At 42.8% G+C, this 21,148-nt stretch overlaps 1 protein-coding gene and 1 long non-coding RNA gene across 3 annotated transcripts; one reads left to right on the top strand and one right to left on the bottom strand.

Moving 5' to 3' along the window:
* Positions 1–6,954: 6,954 nt before the first annotated feature.
* Positions 6,955–14,918, top strand: LOC106612548 (carotenoid-cleaving dioxygenase, mitochondrial). Its single transcript, XM_014213789.3, has 13 exons — positions 6,955–7,206; positions 7,429–7,624; positions 7,745–7,956; positions 8,078–8,193; positions 9,880–9,982; positions 10,161–10,298; positions 10,539–10,699; positions 10,868–11,035; positions 12,498–12,635; positions 13,032–13,214; positions 13,360–13,470; positions 13,571–13,695; positions 14,638–14,918. The coding sequence occupies exons 1-13, from the start codon at positions 7,176–7,178 to the stop codon at positions 14,720–14,722; spliced, it is 1,767 nt and encodes a 588-aa protein (XP_014069264.2). The 5' UTR covers positions 6,955–7,175; the 3' UTR covers positions 14,723–14,918.
* LOC106612560 (uncharacterized) lies at positions 14,317–16,128 on the bottom strand. Of its 2 annotated transcripts, XR_006771151.2 has the most exons (5): positions 16,015–16,128; positions 15,545–15,644; positions 15,303–15,414; positions 14,956–15,007; positions 14,686–14,716 (listed from the first exon to the last, which is right to left on the bottom strand). It is a non-coding gene; the product is annotated as an uncharacterized LOC106612560 (long non-coding RNA). The 2 variants fall into 2 exon arrangements; XR_001330317.3 differs by lacking the exon at positions 15,303–15,414 and having other exon boundaries at positions 14,317–14,716.
* Between the last annotated feature and the right edge of the window lie 5,020 nt (positions 16,129–21,148).

Below are 21,148 nucleotides of genomic sequence, written 5' to 3'. Positions count from 1 at the left end.
GTAGGTATTTGACCCAGGTCTATAGTTCATATAGGCTACACTGTGACAAAATGCCATATCATGATACATTGCCTAAATTGATGCGATAATGAAAAATACAACATTAAGTTTATAACATGAATGTGCACCACAGTTTAAAATGATCATTTAAACTACTACCACCACCACCAACACTACTACCAGCAGTAGTTTGATGGTTGTTGCCATCAATTGTCCCATTAACAATCACCCATACTAGAAAACGTGTTTCATTTCAAACTTCACATTTCTCTAGCATAGGCTACTTATAATGAATGATATCAGTAAAATGCCAGTGATAAGTGACTGTAATTTTCAGTTTATCGTTCCATCTATAGGCTACTACTGTACAGTAGTTAGGTCAAAGGGACTGTGCCGATTCAGACAGTTTCAGCGGCAGATAACAATATACATGATAGGCGCTATCTTCCAGTTGGTTTAGACTTATCCGTCATGAACAGGTCAATATAACTATGTCGCGTGTTATTATCTCTACACTGCGATAAATTACATTTATCAAGAAGGATAAAATGAACAAGGATTAAATTAGCTTTTTCAGTGACCATCCAATCTTGGAAGACTGAAAGAATATGTTTAAATGCTAAATGAGGAAAGTTGCGAGTGAGCGCAAACATTCCAAGCTGATAGAACGTAGCTCAACGGCAAGTGAAGAAAGGTTCAGAGAAGTTGAACACCGCTGACCCGGCTCGAAAGGGAAGACGAGGACCATGATCTCTCAAGTTAAAACATCATACATACTAATAATTATGGAGACATGGACAATGGCGACAAACACATCTCAGGAAATCCCCTATAATACTGGCAACGACAGCTGGAGTTTCCGTTTTTAAAAACAGCCTTATTACCCAATTTCAGTGTACAGAGCTGGAAGGTATGTTCAATATTATGAGTGCATGGAGGATTTTTGTGTTGTGGAAATGTCCTGTACTGAAATCAGCTGATTTAACCAATAATTGACTTTTCAAATGTTGTGACAGCTAGAGATAATTATAATAAAAAAACAACAACAAAAAACACATGATCTATCGACTGAGTTGGTTAACAACTTCCAGATTGTAATAAGATATAATGGGGGGAATATAACAGTAAATTCACAGTTCAGTGTACTGCAGAGAAAGTAACAGTAAATCTACATGTACATGATAATGCCAGAGAAGCCACCTACTGGGCACAGATGTCAGTTCAACATACATTTTTGTCAACTAATGTGAATTCAAAGTGAAATAAACAAACATTTTTACCAGGTCAATGGATTTAGGTTAAAAGTTGAGTAAAAAAATAAAATGTACAGGAAATCAAATTCCCTTATGTTGATGACTTTTTGCAAATCAATAAGTTTTCCACGTTGATTCAATGTCATCAGAAGGAATAACATAAAATGGATTGATTTAAATTAAAACGGAAACATTGATTCAACCAGTTTGTGCCTAGTGAGCGGGTTTATAGGATATATTGTCACAGGTGTTGTTAAACCCGAGACAAAGTAAAACGCAATCAGACAACAAACAAACTTATGCCAAAGCAAATCAATATGACATTACATTATTACATTTAAGTCATTTAGCAGACGCTCTTATCCAGAGCGACTTACAAAATGGTGCATTCACCTTATGATATCCAGTGGAACAACCACTTTACAATAGTGCATCTAAATCTTTTAAGGGGGGGGGGGGGGGGGGGGGTTAGAAGGATTACTTTATCCTATCCTAGGTATTCCTTAAAGAGGTGGGGTTTCAGGTGTCTCCGGAAGGTGGTGATTGACTCCACTGTCCTGGCGTCGTGAGGGAGCTTGTTCCACCATTGGGGTGCCAGAGCAGCGAACAGTTTTGACTGGGCTGAGCGGGAACTGTGCTTCCTCAGAGGTAGGGGGGCCAGCAGGCCAGTGGTGGATGAACGCAGTGCCCTTGTTTGGGTGTAGGGCCTGATCAGAGCCTGAAGGTATGGAGGTGCCGTTCCCTTCACAGCTCCGTAGGCAATCACCATGGTCTTGTAGCGGATGCGAGCTTCAACTGGAAGCCAGTGGAGAGAGCGGAGGAGCGGGGTGACGTGAGAGAACTTGGGAAGGTTGAACACCAGACGGGCTGCGGCGTTCTGGATGAGTTGTAGGGGTTTAATGGCACAGGCAGGGAGCCCAGCCAACAGCGAGTTGCAGTAATCCAGACGGGAGATGACAAGTGCCTGGATTAGGACCTGCGCCGCTTCCTGTGTGAGGCAGGGTCGTACTCTGCGAATGTTGTAGAGCATGAACCTACAGGATCGGGTCACCGCCTTGATGTTAGTGGAGAACGACAGGGTGTTGTCCAGGATCACGCCAAGGTTCTTAGCACTCTGGGAGGAGGACACAAGGGAGTTGTCAACCGTGATGGCGAGATCATGGAACGGGCAGTCCTTCCCCGGGAGGAAGAGCAGCTCCGTCTTGCCAAGGTTCAGCTTGAGCTGGTGATCCGTCATCCACACTGATATGTCTGACAGACATGCAGAGATGCGATTCGCCGCCTGGTTATCAGAAGGGGGAAAGGAGAAGATTAATTGTGTGTCGTCTGCATAGCAATGATAGGAGAGACCATGTGAGGATATGACAGAGCCAAGTGACTTGGTGTATAGCGAGAATAGGAGAGGGCCTAGAACAGAGCCCTGGGGGACACCAGTGGTGAGAGCGCATGGTGCGGAGACAGATTCTCGCCACGCCACCTGGTAGGAGCGACCTGTCAGGTAGGACGCAATCCAAGCGTGGGCCGCGCCGGAGATGCCCAACTCGGAGAGGGTGGAGAGGAGGATCTGATGGTTCACAGTATCAAAGGCAGCAGATAGGTCTAGAAGGATGAGAGCAGAGGAGAGAGAGTTAGCTTTAGCAGTGCGGAGAGCCTCCGTGACACAGAGAAGAGCAGTCTCAGTTGAATGCCCAGTCTTGAAACCTGACTGATTAGGATCAAGAAGGTCATTCTGAGAGAGATAGCAGGAGAGCTGGCCAAGGACGGCACGTTCAAGAGTTTTGGAGAGAAAAGAAAGAAGGGATACTGGTCTGTAGTTGTTGACATCGGAGGGATCGAGTGTAGGTTTTTTCAGAAGGGGTGCAACTCTCGCTCTCTTGAAGACGGAAGGGACGTAGCCAGCGGTCAAGGATGAGTTGATGAGCGAGGTGAGGAAGGGGAGAAGGTCTCCGGAAATGGTCTGGAGAAGAGAGGAGGGGATAGGGTCAAGTGGGCAGGTTGTTGGGCGGCCGGCCGTCACAAGACGCGAGATTTCATCTGGAGAGAGAGGGGAGAAAGAGGTCAAAGCACAGGGTAGGGCAGTGTGAGCAGGACCAGCGGTGTCGTTTGACTTAGCAAACGAGGATCGGATATCGTCAACCTTCTTTTCAAAATGGTTGACGAAGTCATCCGCAGAGAGGGATGAGGGGGGGGGGAGGGGGAGGAGGATTCAGGAGGGAGGAGAAGGTAGCAAAGAGCTTCCTAGGGTTAGAGGCAGATGCTTGGAATTTAGAGTGGTAGAAAGTGGCTTTAGCAGCAGAGACAGAAGAGGAGAATGTAGAGAGGAGTGAGTGAAAGGATGCCAGGTCCGCAGGGAGGCGAGTTTTCCTCCATTTCCGCTCGGCTGCCCGGAGCCTTGTTCTGTGAGCTCGTAGTGAGTCGTCGAGCCACGGAGCAGGAGGAGAGGACCGAGCCGGCCTGGAGGATAGGGGACAGAGAAAATCAAAGGATGCAGAAAGGGAGGAGAGGAGGGTTGAGGAGGCAGAATCAGGAGATAGGTTGGAGAAAGTTTGAGCAGAGGGAAGAGATGATAGGATGGAAGAGGAGAGAGTAGCGGGAGAGAGCGAAGGTTGGGACGGCGCAATACCATCCGAGTAGGGGCAGAGTGAGAAGTGTTGGATGAGAGCAAGAGGGAAAAGGATACAAGGTAGTGGTCGGAGATTTGGAGGGGAGTTGCAATGAGATTAGTGGAAGAACAGCATCTAGTAAAGATGAGGTCAAGCGTATTGCCTGCCTTGTGAGTAGGGGGGGAAGGTGAGAGGGTGAGGTCAAAAGAGGAGAGGAGTGGAAAGAAGGAGGCAGAGAGGAATGAGTCAAAGGTAGACGTGGGGAGGTTAAAGTCACCCAGAACTGTGAGAGGTGAGCCATCCTCAGGAAAGGAACTTATCAAGGCGTCAAGCTCATTGATGAACTCTCCAAGGGAACCTGGAGGGCGATAAATGATAAGGATGTTAAGCTTGAAAGGGCTGGTAACTGTGACAGCATGGAATTCAAATGAGGAGATAGACAGATGGGTCAGGGGAGAAAGAGAGAATGTCCACTTGGGAGAGATGAGGATTCCAGTGCCACCACCCCGCTGGCCAGATGCTCTCGGGGTATGCGAGAACACGTGGGCAGACGAAGAGAGAGCAGTAGGAGTAGCAGTGTTATCTGTGGTAATCCATGTTTCCGTCAGCGCCAGGAAGTCTAGGGACTGGAGGGTAGCATAGGCTGAGATGAACTCAGCCTTGTTGGCTGCAGACCGGCAGTTCCAGAGGCTGCCGGAGACCTGGAACTCCACGTGGGTCGTGCGCGCTGGGACCACCAGGTTAGAGTGGCAGCGGCCACGCGGTGTGAAGCGTTTGTATGGCCTGTGCAGAGAGGAGAGAACAGGGATAGACAGACACATAGTTGACAAGCTACAGAAGTGTTGTTTCTTGTATTATTGTCTCCTGTGTCTTTAGAGAACTGTTTCACTTTGATATCCTTTTTCTTCTGTCCTGATTTTCTCTTTCTTTTCTTCTGTTAACTAGATATTCTTTGTTGTTCTTCGTTAGCTAGCTAGCTTCTTCCAACTTAGAGTTGGATAATAACCACAACCTTAGCCAATGTGTCAGGTGAATCCACATATTGGATGTTTGAGTAGCCTACTTACAAACTGCTGTCCCTCAGTATCTTTATATGACCCATCGTTATGAGGTGGTACAATGTCCATTGCACTTACGTTATTTCCTGGTTAGAGTCTGATAAGGTTCCAGGCATCCCATAATGTAACTTTGTTTGTAATTACTGAATTACTTTTAGTTAGTTTAACCAAATAAAGTGAAACCACAAGTCTTTTGTTAATCTTCACCTTTTCATACATCTGTCCAGTGAGGATGTGTTTGAGCTGAAACATGACATGTAATAATGATAAAAGCTTAACAGCAGCTGTGTGACGTGCTTCCTGAGGTTAATTGAGGGACACATTTAGGTGATGCACTGCTCAGGGGTCAGTTATCATACAATCGCAGTTCTTATAAGTTAACATTTACTGTTCATGACTGTAAACGTACCCTTGTCTCGAACTTCAGCACTGTGCAATTGAGGTCAACTCTTAAAACACCCTGGCACATATTACACCAATCTCTTTGGTATTACTCTTGCCCTGACAATGTTTCAAAGGGTTAGATACAGTAAATTGTTCTACCAAATATGGCCATGTTTGTACCTAGAAATAATAAAAAGGATATTATAATAACGATAAAACATATTTCATAAAATAAGGATAGGATCAACTTTAATGTCCCTGAAGCATCTTAGAAAACTGGACGAAACTTTTTTTTTAAAGTGAGGAACATGATGTTCAAGATGGATATTAGTTCAAAGTATGCATAATCAATTTTAAAAAAAAATCCACATTCGTTGTCTGGAAACTATAAGCTATATCTCTGAAAATCCTGACACAAATAGCTTGTGTTGTTTTATTAATAAAACAGCCTAAGGATACAGAGCTGGAGCGTGTGAAATATTATGACTGGATGGTTTGTTCTGTTGGACTTTCCTGGCCTAGTGGCCTCATGGGTGGAATGTTAATCCTATTTTTCATAATTAACAACAAAAAAAAGTCTATATTTTTCATACGTAGGACACGGCTACAGTAACAGGTTGATAGCGACAATTGAATACCTTCCAGAAAATAAAAGTGCCGCATCAGAAGCATCTGTACCTTTTCAGACAGTAGAATTCTGCTTCTGCATAGAATGTTCAGTATTGTTTCCCTGACAACAAATGTTGCTGATTGATGTGCTGTTGTGTTCTTTTTCTGATGTTTTTAAATGGTAGGGTAGATAGATGTGTTGTTTTCTACTAAATGTATTGGTACGCCATTGTATTTAACGAACTTCAAAGTACTTTTCTTAGGAGAGAGTGGTCTGCAAGCAGGCGGCAGGCAGGGTGCGCGTAGGCAGCTCGAGGTCATTTGATTGGCAGTTCTGGTTGCCAGTTCTGGTTGGAGATGGAAGTTAGTCCGGCTTCAGAAGGGGCATTCCTTTACAGACATGTTAAACAACCCTTCAGTGGAGCTTCGAAACTATCTCCTGAGAAGGTTTCGTGGCGACACTTAAAAAGCCGTAGTGTATGTACCCTTTCAGACAAACAAACATGCCATAGCCAAGGGGCCACATTCCATGTCTTAAAGTGGTATATGACAAACAGTTTTGTTATGTTTCAATCTTTTATGATGCATATAAAGAGTAATACTGGGATGCAAACTCAAAATTGAATACATTCAACTCTCTCTGACATGGTACAGGTGTCTTTTTTCTAAGCCCACAACCATGTGTGTGAAGTGTATACTTTTGTTTCAAAGTAGATTTGTTTAATAAGACTACCAAGAATCACTCTGTGTGACCTTGATTTAGCCAACTTCAGTAAAAGGTTAAGAAACAAATAATGTACACAGATAGCTAATGAACCTGGTCCAAAATATAATGTCCTGTATATTGTAGGTACTGCTGTGATGGGTTCCAGAAGTTATAAACTATTTAAATATTATCCCCATGATTGGGTTATCAATCATGGGTCCTTTTTTGACCGCAGGAAGATGTTTGGGGGTGGGGGTGCTGCAATTTTTCCACTGACAGGGAAATACAGGACTAGTAAATGCCCAGTGCACTACTTTGTTATTAATATATATTTTTTTAAATTCAAATTTTTCAGGAGTACCCCTACCTCCCCAGGCTATGCTTACTGAACTTCTGTTCTGCAAAGACTTATGTAAGAACCACCACGTGGTCTAAAGGGTTGTGCTATAGCGACAGCATAAAGCTCTGCCCGTTACACTAAGCGGCACACAGGAGCTTCACATGAGAAGAGTCCTATCACTTGCACTCCCTTCAAGCAAGACAGCCACAGACATTCTCAATCATGACAACAATGTCACCTCCAAGCTCTACAGGTAAGTTGCATACATTGCCTAATGACCTTTCATCTCATCTTTAAAACATATAACTATTCAGTTTGTAAAAAAATTCTAGAGGTAATTTATTGTAGGCCTATTTGTCCCCACAAGCTCCTTTAATACAATTTCTAGTTCTGCTTTGATATCTATCTGCTGTTTTTCTTTGTAGGTCTTCAGGTGTTTTTGAGTAATAATATTGTCTGGACTTTTTCCTTGCAGGCCTGAAAAAGACTAAGAAGAATAAGGATCATCATTACACAGACGTGCACGGCCTGCCATGCATTGAGAAGATCGTGGCTTCTGTGGATGAGACCCCAGAGGCCATCAGCACTAATATCAGTGGAACTATCCCAGAGTGGATTAGTGGCAATTTCCTCAGAAACGGACCAGGAAAGTTTGAGATTGGTAATAATAAGTGAGTATATTTTAAACAAGCTATATATGTTTAACCAGAATGAAATGAGGAGTAAATGACTATTGTTGCATATATGAAATGATTTACTGTACTATATTAACTATTTATTCTGCTTCTCAGATTCAACCACTGGTTTGATGGAATGGCCCTCCTGCATCAATTCAAAATCGCAGGAGGCCAGGTGACCTACAAGAGCCGCTTCCTGGGCAGTGACTGCTACACAGCTAACAGTGAGAACAGCCGCATCGTTGTGTCTGAATTCGGGACTGTGGCCATGCCAGACCCCTGCAAGAACTTCTTCCAACGCTTTCTGTCCCGGTTCGAACTGCCAAGTGAGTTTACAGTTCAAGTCTGCAGTTCAAGAGTTTGGAGGTCAAAGAGTGGAGAATATATGACAGACGGAGAATTGATTTACATTGTGCTAATCACATGAAAACCGTCTTTGGTCCACAGAAGCATCAGATAATGACAATGTGAGCTTTGTGACGTACAAGGGTGATTACTACGTGAGCACGGAGACAAACTTCATGCACAAGGTGGACCCTGAGACACTTGAGACAAAGGAAAAGGTAGGCCTTGGCTAATAAAATATTGCATCGGATCTACTAGTGTGTAGCGTTTCCTTGTCTTTTTAAAGGTCTACACAAACACTACCTACAGTAGCCTCATTCAGTATAAACAAATAACCAAATGATTTTGTTGAAATATTTAATGAGAGACCTATTGCTTTATAAACTCAGCAAAAAAAGAAACGTCCCTTTTTCAGGACCATGTCTTTCAAAGATAATTCGTAAAAATCCAAATAACTTCACTGTAAAGGGTTTAAACACTGTTTCCCATGCTTGTTCAATGAACCATAAACAATTAATGAACATGCACCTGTGGAACGGTCGTTAAGACACTAACAGCTTACAGAGGTAGGCAATTAAGTTCACAGTTATGAAAACGTAGGACACTAAAGAGGCCTTTCTACGGACTCTGAAAAACACCAAAAGAAAGATGCCCAGGGTCCCTGCTCATCTGCGTGAACGTGCCTTAGGCATGCTGCAAGGAGGCATGAGGACTGCAGATGTGGCCAGGGCAATAAGTTGCAATGTCCGTACTGTGAGACACCTAAGACAGAGCTACAGGGAGACAGGACGGACAGCTGATCATCCTCGCAGTGGCAGACCACGTGTAACAAACACCTGCACAGGATCGGTACATCCGAACATCACACCTGCGGGACAGGTACAAGATGGCAACAACAACTGCCCGAGTTACACCAGGAATGCACAATCCCTCCATCAGTGCTCAGACTGTCCGCAATAGGCTGAGAGAGGCTGGACTGAGGGCTTGTAGGCCTGTTGTAAGGCAGGTCCTCACCAGACATCACCAGCAACAATGTCGTCTATGGGCACAAACCCACCGTCGCTGGACCAGACAGGACTGGCAAAAAGTGGTCTTCACTGACGAGTTGCGGTTTTGTCTCACCTGCGGTGATGGTTGGATTTGCGTTTATCGTTGAAGGAATGAGCGTTACATCAAGGCCTGTACTCTGGAACGGGATCGATTTGGAGGTGGAGGGTCCGTCATGGTCTGGGGCGATGTGCATCATCGGACTGAACTTTTTGTCATTGCAGGCAATATCAACGCTGTGCGTTACAGGGAAGACATCCTCCTCCCTCATGTGGTACCCTTCCTGCAGGCTCATCCTGAGATGACCCTTCAGCATGACAATGCCACCAGCCATGCTGCTCATTCTGTGTGTGATTTCCTGCAAGACAGGAATGTCAGTGTTCTGCCATGGCCAGCGAAGAGCCCGGATCTCAACCCCATTGAGCACGCCTGGGACCTGTTGGATCGGAGGGTGAGGGCTAGGGTCATTCCCCCCAGAAATGTCCGGGAACTTGCAGGTGCCTTGGTGAAAGAGTGGGGTAACATCTCACAGCAAGTACTGGCAAATCTGGTGCAGTCCATAAGGAGGAGATGCACTGCAGTACTTAATGCAGCTAGTGGCCACACCAGATACTGACTGTTACTTTGGATTTTGACCCCCCCCCCCCCTTGTTCAGGGACACATTATTCAATTTCTGTTAGTCACATGTCTGTGGAACTTGTTCAGTTTAAGTCTCAGTTGTTGAATCTTATGTTCATACAAATCTTTATGAAAATAAACGCAGCTGACAGTGAGGACGTTTCTTTTTTTGCTGAGTTTAGGATAGCATGATTGAAGGCCTATCAAGACATTTCATTTTTGTTGATGCTCTCATAAGGTGGACTGGAGCAAATTCATTGCTGTCAATGGAGCTACTGCCCACCCCCACACAGACCCTGATGGTACAACATACAACATGGGGAATTCTTACTCTGCTAAAGGTAAGTAAGGAACCAGCCCCTGCCCATTCACTAACCACCGTCACTTAAGTCTAATGAATTGCAGATTAAGAATGACAAAACACAAACCTCTTAAACCTGAAATCTGCCTGCAAAAATTGGCCAAAGGTCAGTTTTCCAGGTTCCAAATAAAACTAAAACCAATCGGTCTTTTCTTCAGGTGCAATTTACAATATCATCCGCGTGCCTCCGACAAAGACAACGCCAGAAAACCCAGAGGAAACCCTGGAGGGAGCTACAGTGGTCTGTTCTATTCCTTCAGTGGACAAGGCAAGACCTTCATACTACCACAGCTTTGGTGAGCAGACCACACAAAGCCTCCACAGGCTCCATAGCTAATGACACATTTAACGTAAACAGCCTTTCATGTAAACCCTCTCACCAGTAGATGGCTCACTCCGCCAACCATCTTCAAAGCAAAATGGTCATGTTTCATCCTTTTGTTAATCAGAATGCACAGCAATGATCTATCAATACTGATATGATCTGACTCAACTCCAAAAGAGTGCCAATTGATATACTGCTCATTCGATTTCAGCAATGTCGGAGAATTACGTGGTGTTTATTGAGCAGCCTATCAAAATGGACCTCTTGAAGATTGTTACAGGCAAGCTGAGAGGAAAGGGTATCAGCGATGGGGTCTACTGGGACCCTAAACTTGAGACCATCTTTCATTTGATTAACAAGCAGACAGGCAAGGTAAGACCTTGGTCTAGAACGCCATTGAATTCTTGGGAGTCTCAATTCTTGTTGAAAGTTTTGGTAAATGACAAGCTAGGAACGAGACAAAGGATACTAAGCCTACAGTAATTGCTTTTAAGTTATACATTTCATTTCTGATGATTGACATCCTTTATTCTCTTCCAGCTCAACTCAGTCAAGTATTATGCGAAAGCGCTGTCCACATTCCACCAGATCAACGCCTGGGAGGAGGATGGCCTCCTGGTTATGGACCTCTGTGCCGCAGACGATGGCAAAGCCATCAACAACTACATTGTTCAGAACATGCGCAAGTCAGGAGAGGCTCTGGACGAGGTCAGTATAAGTCTAAACTGAAGGGTATAACATTTAACAACTTCAATGAATAATCATTAAACTATTTAAAAATACTATTACTAACTACAAATACATATTCCATTATTTGTAAACAGTTATATGCATTAGAATTCAGAAGCATTTATACTTTTTTGTATAACTTATAAAGCATTTATAATGGCTTGTTCATTACAGTTATACAGTGCCTTCGGAAAGTACTCAGACCCCTTGAAATTTAAAACATTTTGTTACAGCCTTATTCTAAAATGGATTAAATAAAAATAATTCCTCAGCAATCTACACAAAATACCCCATAAAGACAAAGCGAAAACAGTTTTACAGAAATACCTTATTTGCACAAGTATTCAGACCCTTTGCTATGAGACTCAAAATTGAGCTCAGGTGCATCCTGTTTCCATTGATCATCCGTGAGATGTTTCTACAACTTGATTGGACATGATTTGGAATGGCACACACCTGTCTATATAACGGTCCCACAGTTGACAGTGCATGTCAGAGCAAAAACCAAGCCATGAGGTCGAAGGAATTGTCTGTAGAGGTCTGAGACAGGATTGTGTCGAGACACAGATCTGGGGAAGGGTATCAAAATGTTTCTGCAGCATTGAAGGTCCCCAAGAACACAGTGGCCTCCATCATTCTTAAATGGAAGAAATGAGCAATCGGGGGAGAAGGGCCTTGGGTCAGGGAGGTGACCAAGAACCTGATGGTCACTGACAGAGCTCTAGAGTTCCTTCTAGGACAATGTTGGGGATGTTTTTCAGTGGGAGGGACTCTAAAACTAGTCAGGATCAAGACAAAGATGAACAGAGCAAAGTACAAAGAGATCCTTAATGAAAACCTGCTCCAGAGCGCTCAGGACCTGACTGGGGTAAAGGCCCACTTCCAACAGGACAATGACCCTAAGCACACAGCCAAGACAACGCAGGAGTGGCTTTGGGACAAGTCTCTGAATTTCCTTGAGTGGCCCAGCCAGAGCCCGGACTGTAACCCGACCGAACATCTTTGAAGAGACCTGAAAATAGCTGTGCAGCAATGCTCCCCATCCAACCTGACAGAGCTTGAGAGGATCTGCAGAGAAGAATGGGAGAAACTCCCCAAATACAGGTGTGCCAAGCTTGTAGCGTCATACCCAAGAAGACTCGAGGCTGTAATCGCTGCCAAATGTGCTTCAACAAAGCACTGAGTAAAGGGTCTGAATACTTATGCAAAATTAAATACAACCGTTTTAGCTTTGTCATTATGGGGTATTTTAGGTAGATTGAGGGAAACATTTTTTTAAATACATTTTAGAATAAGGCTGTAACCTAACAAAATGTGAAAAAAGTGAAGGAGTCTGAATACTTTCCGAAAGCACTGTAAGTGTAACCAGCTGAAGCCACTAGGATCAGGAATCCTACATGTGAACTGCTTGAGGTTGAAAATGTTTCTTTGTTCAAATTAGGTGTACAACACTATGTGCAGAGTGTTCCCCCGGCGATTTGTCTTGCCTCTCAACGTGGACAAGGAGACACCCTGTGGGCAAAATCTGAACTCACGCCCTGACAGTACCGCCACTGCCACCAAGACTGCTAAGAACAAGGTGTGTGAACAATACTCATGCACAAGTCTTCTGTTATACATCACTGCTGAAATGCATCACTAAGCTCCCGAGTGAGGCTGCGGTCTAAGGCACTGCCTCTCAGTGCTAAAGGCGTCACTACAAACCCTGGTTCGATCCCAGGCTGTATCACAACCGGCCGTGAACGGGAGTCCCATAGGGTGGTGCACAATTGGCCCAGCGTCGTCCGGCTAAGGGGAGGATTTGGCTGTGGTAGGCCGTCATTGTACAATAAGAATGTTCTTAACTGACTTACCCAGTTAAATAAATAAATAATAATTAAAAAATGTCCAAGTTCATTAAACATAAGGTTATGCAATTACCCTCCACATTATGTGAATATTCACCATCAGAGCCTCATTAACTCGCTCTCTGCAGGTGTTCTGTACACATGAGGATCTGCATGATGAGGAACTCCATACGTATGGTGGTCTCGAGTTCCCACAAATCAACTATGCCAAGTACAACACCAAACCATATCGCTACTTCTACGGTTGCGGTTTCAGACATCTAGTAGGAGACACTCTCATCAAGATGGACCTCCAAGGCAAAAAAATGAAGGTTGGTTGTCATATTGATTCCTCCTTTTTAAAAACTCAAGAATATCTGCATCAGTAACAAAGTACTCTATTGCGATGAGTGATGTAGGCCTAGGTAATATTTGATAGGAAATTCAATGCTGACATTCATACTGCTGTGCTTTAAGGTGTGGGAGCATCCTGGACTGTACCCTTCAGAGCCTGTCTTTGTACCCTTGCCTGGCGCTACAGAAGAGGATGACGGTGTCATTATGTCTGTGGTCATCACTCCAAATAAGGTCAGTTCCCCCTTAAACACCTATGCCCATTTGTTAACAATTGTTGCTCTCCTAACTCCCAATGTTAGCCTCCGAATGTAAACATGTTCCCTTTCTCCAGGACAAGAGCACGTTCCTGTTGGTTTTGGATGCCAAGACATTCAAAGAGTTGGGCAGAGCAGAGGTGCCTGTGAACATTCCCTATGGTTTCCATGGGACATTCAATTCCACTATGACTCATAGAAGGTATCTATCAGAAAACAAATTGAAGGCCCATTAGAGTAACAAAGGTGTGAATTGTACTGTGTTCCCATCTTTCATTTCTTGTCAAGTAGATCCTTTCTGATTATTGACTGGATAACCATCAAAACACCTTATTGTGAAGTTTACTTTAAAAGCACTGAAACTTGTTAGTTCCATGCAAACAAAGAATGTTTCATGTTATTTAAGTGTATTTTTGTAAGATTTGTCCACTCCTGTTTTGTGAATATCAATCCTCTATATAAACAACTTATAATAAAAAATGTATTAAGAAAAGCCATGGCAATTTTTTTTATAATTTGGTTCACTCACCACCGAAAAGCTCGTAATAAATCTCAAAAATACTATTGGAAAAAGTGAAATATAGGCTATGATAACGCCACGCAATATTCCATGTGATACACAGATGAATTAGTCCTACAGTCTGAACTGAATCCATTGACTCTTGTAACCGTCTTGTGGTCACTCACAACAATTACTACCTAAAAGTTAGTTTCCTATTTGGTAATGGTTAGGCTATATTTCACTACCTCATGTAAAAAATAATTGATTTTATACATTTTCAAAAACAAGTGCATAACTTTGGATATTGCAGACACTGAAACATCAAATGTTAACCTATTTATTGTTTACAGTAGGCTACATAGGCCTAGATCTACAGTATTCCCAATGCTTCAATGTAATTTATAAAGAAATGAACCACAATGACACTCACATCGTGTTTGCCAGTGTGGGATAAAGAGTGAGGACAGTAAACCTAAAAAGCATAGATGTCAAAAGAAAAGTACTGACATGTTACTTATTTAGATCAGTGAGGAAATATTTACAAATGTCTGTAGCACATAGGCCCATGTAGCAAGTCTATCCCTGCAGTTTGTCAGAAATGAGAGCCAAGGTACGCCTCAAGTGATCTTTCTTCTCTTTCAGGTGTGACTCCAAGTTTCTGGCCTCCATCAATATGTCTTCCAACTCCCTAACTTGTGAAGCATCTATTGCAGCCCTCTCACTGTAGGAAACAAAGGCACTATGTATGATCAACATGGTGTGTACAGATTTCAAGAAAAGCATATTCACCTAATGCTTGTTTATCATAAAATGTGTATGCAGTAGAATTGCCTGGGTACTTAACGTAATATGTGATGTGGGCAAAGCACTGAACTTTAAAGTCAAATGTGGTCTGACATTACAAAGAATGGAATGAAAACCTGTTCAACACGTTTGTCACGTTACCTTCGTTGTACCTACCTCAACACTTCAGAGTATTTGGAAAATAGCAGGTTGACCTCTCTATTTGCACCTATCATTTGAAGGAAAATAAAGAGCAGTAACGTCAATTGCTCTGTAGCAAACAAATAAAAACATCTGATATATAATACATGCCATTTACCAGACCCCTTTATCCATAGCAAGTGTATGAACTTATGAGAGGCTGATTCCAGGAATTGAACCCACTATCCTGGCGTTGCAAGCGCCATGCTCTACCACCTGAGCTATATTCTATTATTAGATATAAATGGTATCAAATGAGCCAAACAATTATCATTCTGATCTATGAAACAGAGAAATTATTCCTAATACAAATATGTGCATACCTGCAAGTGCACCCTCAAACAAATCTGAAGAGATTGAAGCTGGTGTTTTACTACTGTGTGTTTTTTTATGTTTTGCTGGAGAACTGTCACAATATGCAGATGTTTGTTCAACCTATTGCAATGAAAGAGAAAAGACAACTCTCAAATTAGCTATCCCAATGGTGGATGGAAGACATGTTTTTCTAATGGCCCTGGGGAGTACTTTTCCAGCAGATAACATCAAAACTGCAGCATTTTCTGACCTCTTGTGCCAATTTTTTGGGGCCTTTGTTGTCCATTCCCCTCCCTGTCGGTGCCATCACTCTGCCTGGCAATGGTCACTTAAAAGTTTCTCACTGCTTTCTAAAAAGTTACGTGGAGATATGTGTGGTTAGCTACAATGGCTGATGAGAGACTACATTTTAACACAGTGTAACATGTTAACGTTGAGTAATGTTTATGCGCCTGTCTAACTGAACAATTGCAGCTAACTAACAGTCTACCAGCTGCAGAATCAGCACAGCTGACCTCAACTAACAAACACTGCTAACTAGCTAGCTAAAGTTTGGTTATCCAACGGTAGCTGGCAGGGCCTTATCACTAGTTAGCTAACATGTTTAACTTAAACACATCCTTAATTTATTTCAAGGTAATCTATCGAGGTAATTAACAAAAATGCTGTTATGTAAAATTGATTAGCTAGCAACCTAAAACATTTGAAAAGTATACTTACTTTTGTGTATCCGTTTGGTTTGCCAAATTCGAATCCCGAGTGTTTTTGCGCGAGCCAATCAGAACGTTCCATCAATTTCACGTACCAGGACATGCTACAGTTCAAACTATTATGATCTACCGCCACCTACTGTCTCCACACAGCGAAAAATATTACATCATTTTCGGGACAAAATCCAATATCCCAAATTATTAAAATATCTTAATGGCAATGTCTGATTATGCAACGAACCTCTGGTACATTATGTACAGCAAGTCCTGAATTGTATGACGTTTATACTTGTGTGTTGTCAGTCCATGTGCTGCCTGGCTGCCTTGTCTATAATAAAGGAAGTCTGATTTTTTTTAAAATTTAACTAGGCAAGTCAGTTAGGAACAAATTCTTATTTACAATGAAGGCATACCCAAGCCAAACCTGCCCTATGGGACTCCCAATCGCGACCAAATGTGATGCAGCCTGGATTCGAACCAGGTACGGCAGTGACGCACATCTCTTACACAGTTGTAAATGAGAACTTGTTCTCAACTGGCCTACCTGGTTAAATAAAGGTGAAATCAAAAAATGTAATAAAAATGTACACTGAGATGCGGTGTCTTAGAACACTGTGCCACTCAGGAGCCCAAAATTCCCTTATGTTAGCTGTGAATTGATTTAACTACGTCTGTTTTTGAAGATAAGTGTTTTTTATATGTGAAAATGAATTGCCTTTTAAAATGTGTGTCTGCTGTATGAACACAAAGACAATCCTTCTGATCACTGTTTCCAAAAAAAAAACCTGTGCCTGGTCAACACTATTGGTATAGGGTAGCTGCACCTCCAGTCATCCTCAATGACACATAACCACAGATAGAACAATGGGCTGTTGCAGACCAACCTGCTATTGTAAAACATTTTTTACATTTTAGTCATTTAGCAGACACTCTTATCCAGAGCGACTTACAGTAGTGAATACATTTCATAATTTTCTTTTTACTTTTACTTTTTCTCCGTACTGGTCCCCCGTGGGAATCGCACCCACAACCCTGGCGTTGCAAACACCATGCTCTACCAACTGAGCCACAGGGGACTAAGTTCCAAAGGCTGGACCTAATATAGTGTATAAGAGGTCATACAATAAGTTTTGTAGTGATTCCTATGTTGTGGATGTAAAGAATATTTGTTGGTCTGTGGTGTGTAATGAGGAGAAACCAGACACTGAACTTGACACATTTATGAAATTGCTTATTCCATTTTCTAATAAGCATGCACCCATTAAGAAAATGACAGTAAAAACTATGAAATCCCCGTGGATTGATGAGGAATTGAAAAATTGTATGGGTGAGAGGTATGAGGCAAAAGGAATGGCAAATAAGTCTGGCTGCACAACCGATTGGCAAACGTACTGCAAATTGAGAAATCATGTGACTAAACTGAATAAAAAGAATAAGAAACTATACTATGAAACAAAGATAAATGACATAAAGAATGATAGTAAAAACCTTTGGAGCACCTTAGATGAAATGTGGGGCAAAAAGGCAAACCCAGCACCATTGAATCAGATGGCTCATTCATCACAAAACCCACTGATATTGCCAATAACTTTTTTTTAAAATTACTTTTACCCCTTTTTCGTGATATCCAATTGGTAGTCTTGTCTCATTGCTGCAATCCTGCCAAGCCAAACTGCTCGCTTAACCAGAAACAAGCCACACAAATGTGTCAGAGGAAACTGGCACCACTGGCAACCAGGGTCAGCCTGTAGGCACCCAGCCCACCACAAGGAGTCGCTAGAGCGCAATGGGACAAAGACATCCCCACCGGCCAAACCCTCTCCTAACCCGGACGATGCAGCCCGGTCACGGCCGGCTCTGACACAGCCCTTGGATCGAACCCGGGTCTGTAGTGACACCTCAAGCACTGCAATGCAGTGCCTTAGACCGCTGCTCCACTCTGGAGGCCATGATATTGCTAATTACTTTAAAGATTTTTTCTTTGGCAAGATTAGAAAACTTAGGCATGACATGCCAGCAACAAACGCTGACACTACACATCCAAGTATAACTGATCAAATGATGAAAGACAAGCATTGACATTTTGAATTGCGTAAAGTAAGTATGGAATAAGTGAAATTATTGTTTGCTATCAACGATGACAAGCCACCGGGGTCTGACAACTTGGATGTAAAATTACTGAGTACAATAGCGGACGATATTGCCACGCCTATGTGCCCTCAGACCTGGAGGGAAGCAAAAGTAATTCCACAACCCAAGAATAGTAAAGCCCCCTTTGCTGGCTCAAATAGCCGACCAATCAGCCTGTTACCAACCCTTAGTAAACTTTTGGAAAAAATTGTGTTTCACCAGATGCAATGTTATTTTACTCTAAACAAATTGACAGCAGACATTCAGCACGCTTAAAGGAAGGACATTCAACAAGCATGGCACTTACACAAATTACTGATGATTGGCTGAGAGAAATTGATGATAAAAAGATTGTGGGAGCTGTTTTGTTAGACTTCAGTGCGGCTTTTGACATTATTGATCATAGTCTGCTGATGGAAAAACATATGTGTTATGGCTTTACACCCCCTGCTAAGTTGTGGATAAAGAGCTACCTGTCTAACAGAACACAGAGGGTGTTCTTTAAAGGAAGCCTTTCCAACATAATCCAGGTAGAATCAGTAATTCCCCAGGGCAGCTGTCTAGGCCCCTTACTTTTTTCAATCTTTACTAATGACACTGGCCTTGAGTAAAGCCAGCGTGTTTATGTATGCGTATGACTCAACACTAGACACGTCAGCTAGTACAGTGAGTGAAATCGCTGCAACACTTAACAAAGAGCTGCAGTTAGTTTCAGAAACATGTTGATAAAACAGTAGCTAAGATGAGGAGAAGTCTGTCCATAATAAAGTGTTGCTGCTCTGCCTTTTTAACAACACTATCAGCAAGGCAGGTCCTACAGGCTCTAGTTTTGTCGCACCTACTGTTCAGTCGTGTGGTCAGGTGCCACAAAGAGAAACCTCTGAAAATTACAATTGGTTCAGAACAACGCAGCACAGCTGGCCCTTAAATGTACAAGGAGATCTAACGTTAATAATATGCATGTCAATCTCTCATGGCTCAAAGTGGAGGAGCGATTGATTTCATCACTACTTGTATTTGTAAGAAGTGTTGACATGCTGAATGCACCGAGGTGTTTGTTTAAACTACTAGCACACAGCTCGGACACCCATGCATACCCCACGAGACATGCCACCAAGGATCTCTTCACAATCCCCAAGTCAAGAACAGACTATGGGAGGCGCACAGTACTACACAGAGCCATGGCTACATGGAAATCTATTCCATATCAGGTAACTGATGCAAGCAATAGAATCAGATTTTAAAAAAGGATAAAAATACACCTTAACTGAACAGCGGGGACTGTGAAGAGACACACACACACACACACAGGCACAGATACACATACACATGATAAGACACGCGCTCTACGCACAAGTACACATGGATGTTGTATTATTAATATGTGATTGTGTAGTAGTGGCCTGAGGGAACACACTAAATGTTTTGGGTAAAGTGTTATGGAATGTAATGTCATGTAATATTTTTAATTGGATATAACTGCCTTAATGTTGCTGGACCCCAGGAAGAGTAACTGCTGCCTTGTCAGCAGCTAAAGGAGCAGCTAAAGCTAGTTATAACAATATTTGACATACAGTGCTTTCAGAAAGTAATCAGACACCTTGACTTTTTACACATTTCATTATGTTATAGCCTTATTCTAAAATGGATGAAATAAAAAAAAATCCTCATCAATCTACTGCATAATGACAAAGCGAAAACAGGTTTTTAGAAATGTTTGCAAATGTATTAAAAAAAAGAAAAAAGAAATACCCTATTGACATAAGTATTCAGACCCTTTGCTATAAGACACAAAATTGAGCTCAGGTGCATCCTGTTAACATTGATCATCCTTGAGATTTTTCTACAACTTGATTGGAGTCCACCTGTGGTCAATTAATTGATTGGCAATTATTTGGAATGACACACACCTGTCTATATAAGGTTCCACAGTTGACAGTGCATGTCAGAGCAAAAACCAAGTCATGAGGTCAAAGGAATTGTCTGTTGAGCTCCAAGACAGGATTGTGTAGAGGCACAGTTGGAATCACCAAAATACCTCCTAGAGTGTTCCAGTCAAACATTCCCTGTAAACTGTGATCTCTGAAAGAGGGAGAATCTTGGAACCACCTAAATTCTTCCTAGAGCTGGCTGCCTGGCCACACTGAGCAATCGGGGGAGAAGGGCCTTGGTCAGGGAGGTGACAAAGAACCCGATGCTTACACCGACAGAGCTCTAGAGTTCCTTTGTGGAGATGGGAGAACCTTCCAGAAGGACAACCATCTCTGCAGCACTCCACCGATCAGGCCTTTATGGTAGAGTGGCAAGACGGTAGCCACTCCTCAGTAAAGGCACATGACAGCCCGCTTGGAGTTTGCCAAAGACACCTAAAGACTCTCAAACCATGAGAAAAGATTCTCTGGTCTGTTGAAAACAAGATCAACTCTTTGGCCTGAATGCCAAGCATTACGTCTGGAGGAAACCTGGCACCATCCCTATGGTGAAGCATGGTGTTGACAGCATCATGCTGTGGGGATGTTGTTCAGCAGCAATGACTGGGAGACTAGTCAGGATCGAGGCAAATATGAACGGAGCAAAGTACAGAGGTCCTTGATGAAAACCTGCTCCAGAGCTCTCAACACCTCAGACTGGGGAGAAAGTTCACCTTCCAGCAGGACAACAACCCTAAGCACACAGCCAAGACAATGCAGGAGTGGCTTTGGGACAATTCTCTGAATGTCCTTGAGTGGCCCAGCCAGAGCCTGGACTTGAACCCGACCGAACATCTTTGAAGAGACCTGAAAATAGCTTTGCAGCAACGCTCCCCATCCAACCTGACAGAGCTTGAGAGGATCTAAAAACCTGTTTTTGCTTTGTCATTATGGATATCATGTGTAGATTGATGACGGGAAAAACAATTTAATCAATTTTATAAAAAGGCTGTATCCTAACAAAATGTGGAGAAAGTCAAGGGGTCTGAATACTTTCTGAAGGCACTGTAACTACTGAGGCTCTCCTCCCCTTGCAAGATGTAT

Source organism: Salmo salar, chromosome 09 (assembly GCF_965601325.2).
Source record: "Salmo salar chromosome 09, fSalSal1, whole genome shotgun sequence".
NCBI lineage: Eukaryota > Metazoa > Chordata > Actinopteri > Salmoniformes > Salmonidae > Salmo > Salmo salar.
The sequence above is the reverse complement of the archived record's forward strand: the minus strand, read 5'-3'. Positions and strand labels throughout refer to the sequence as shown.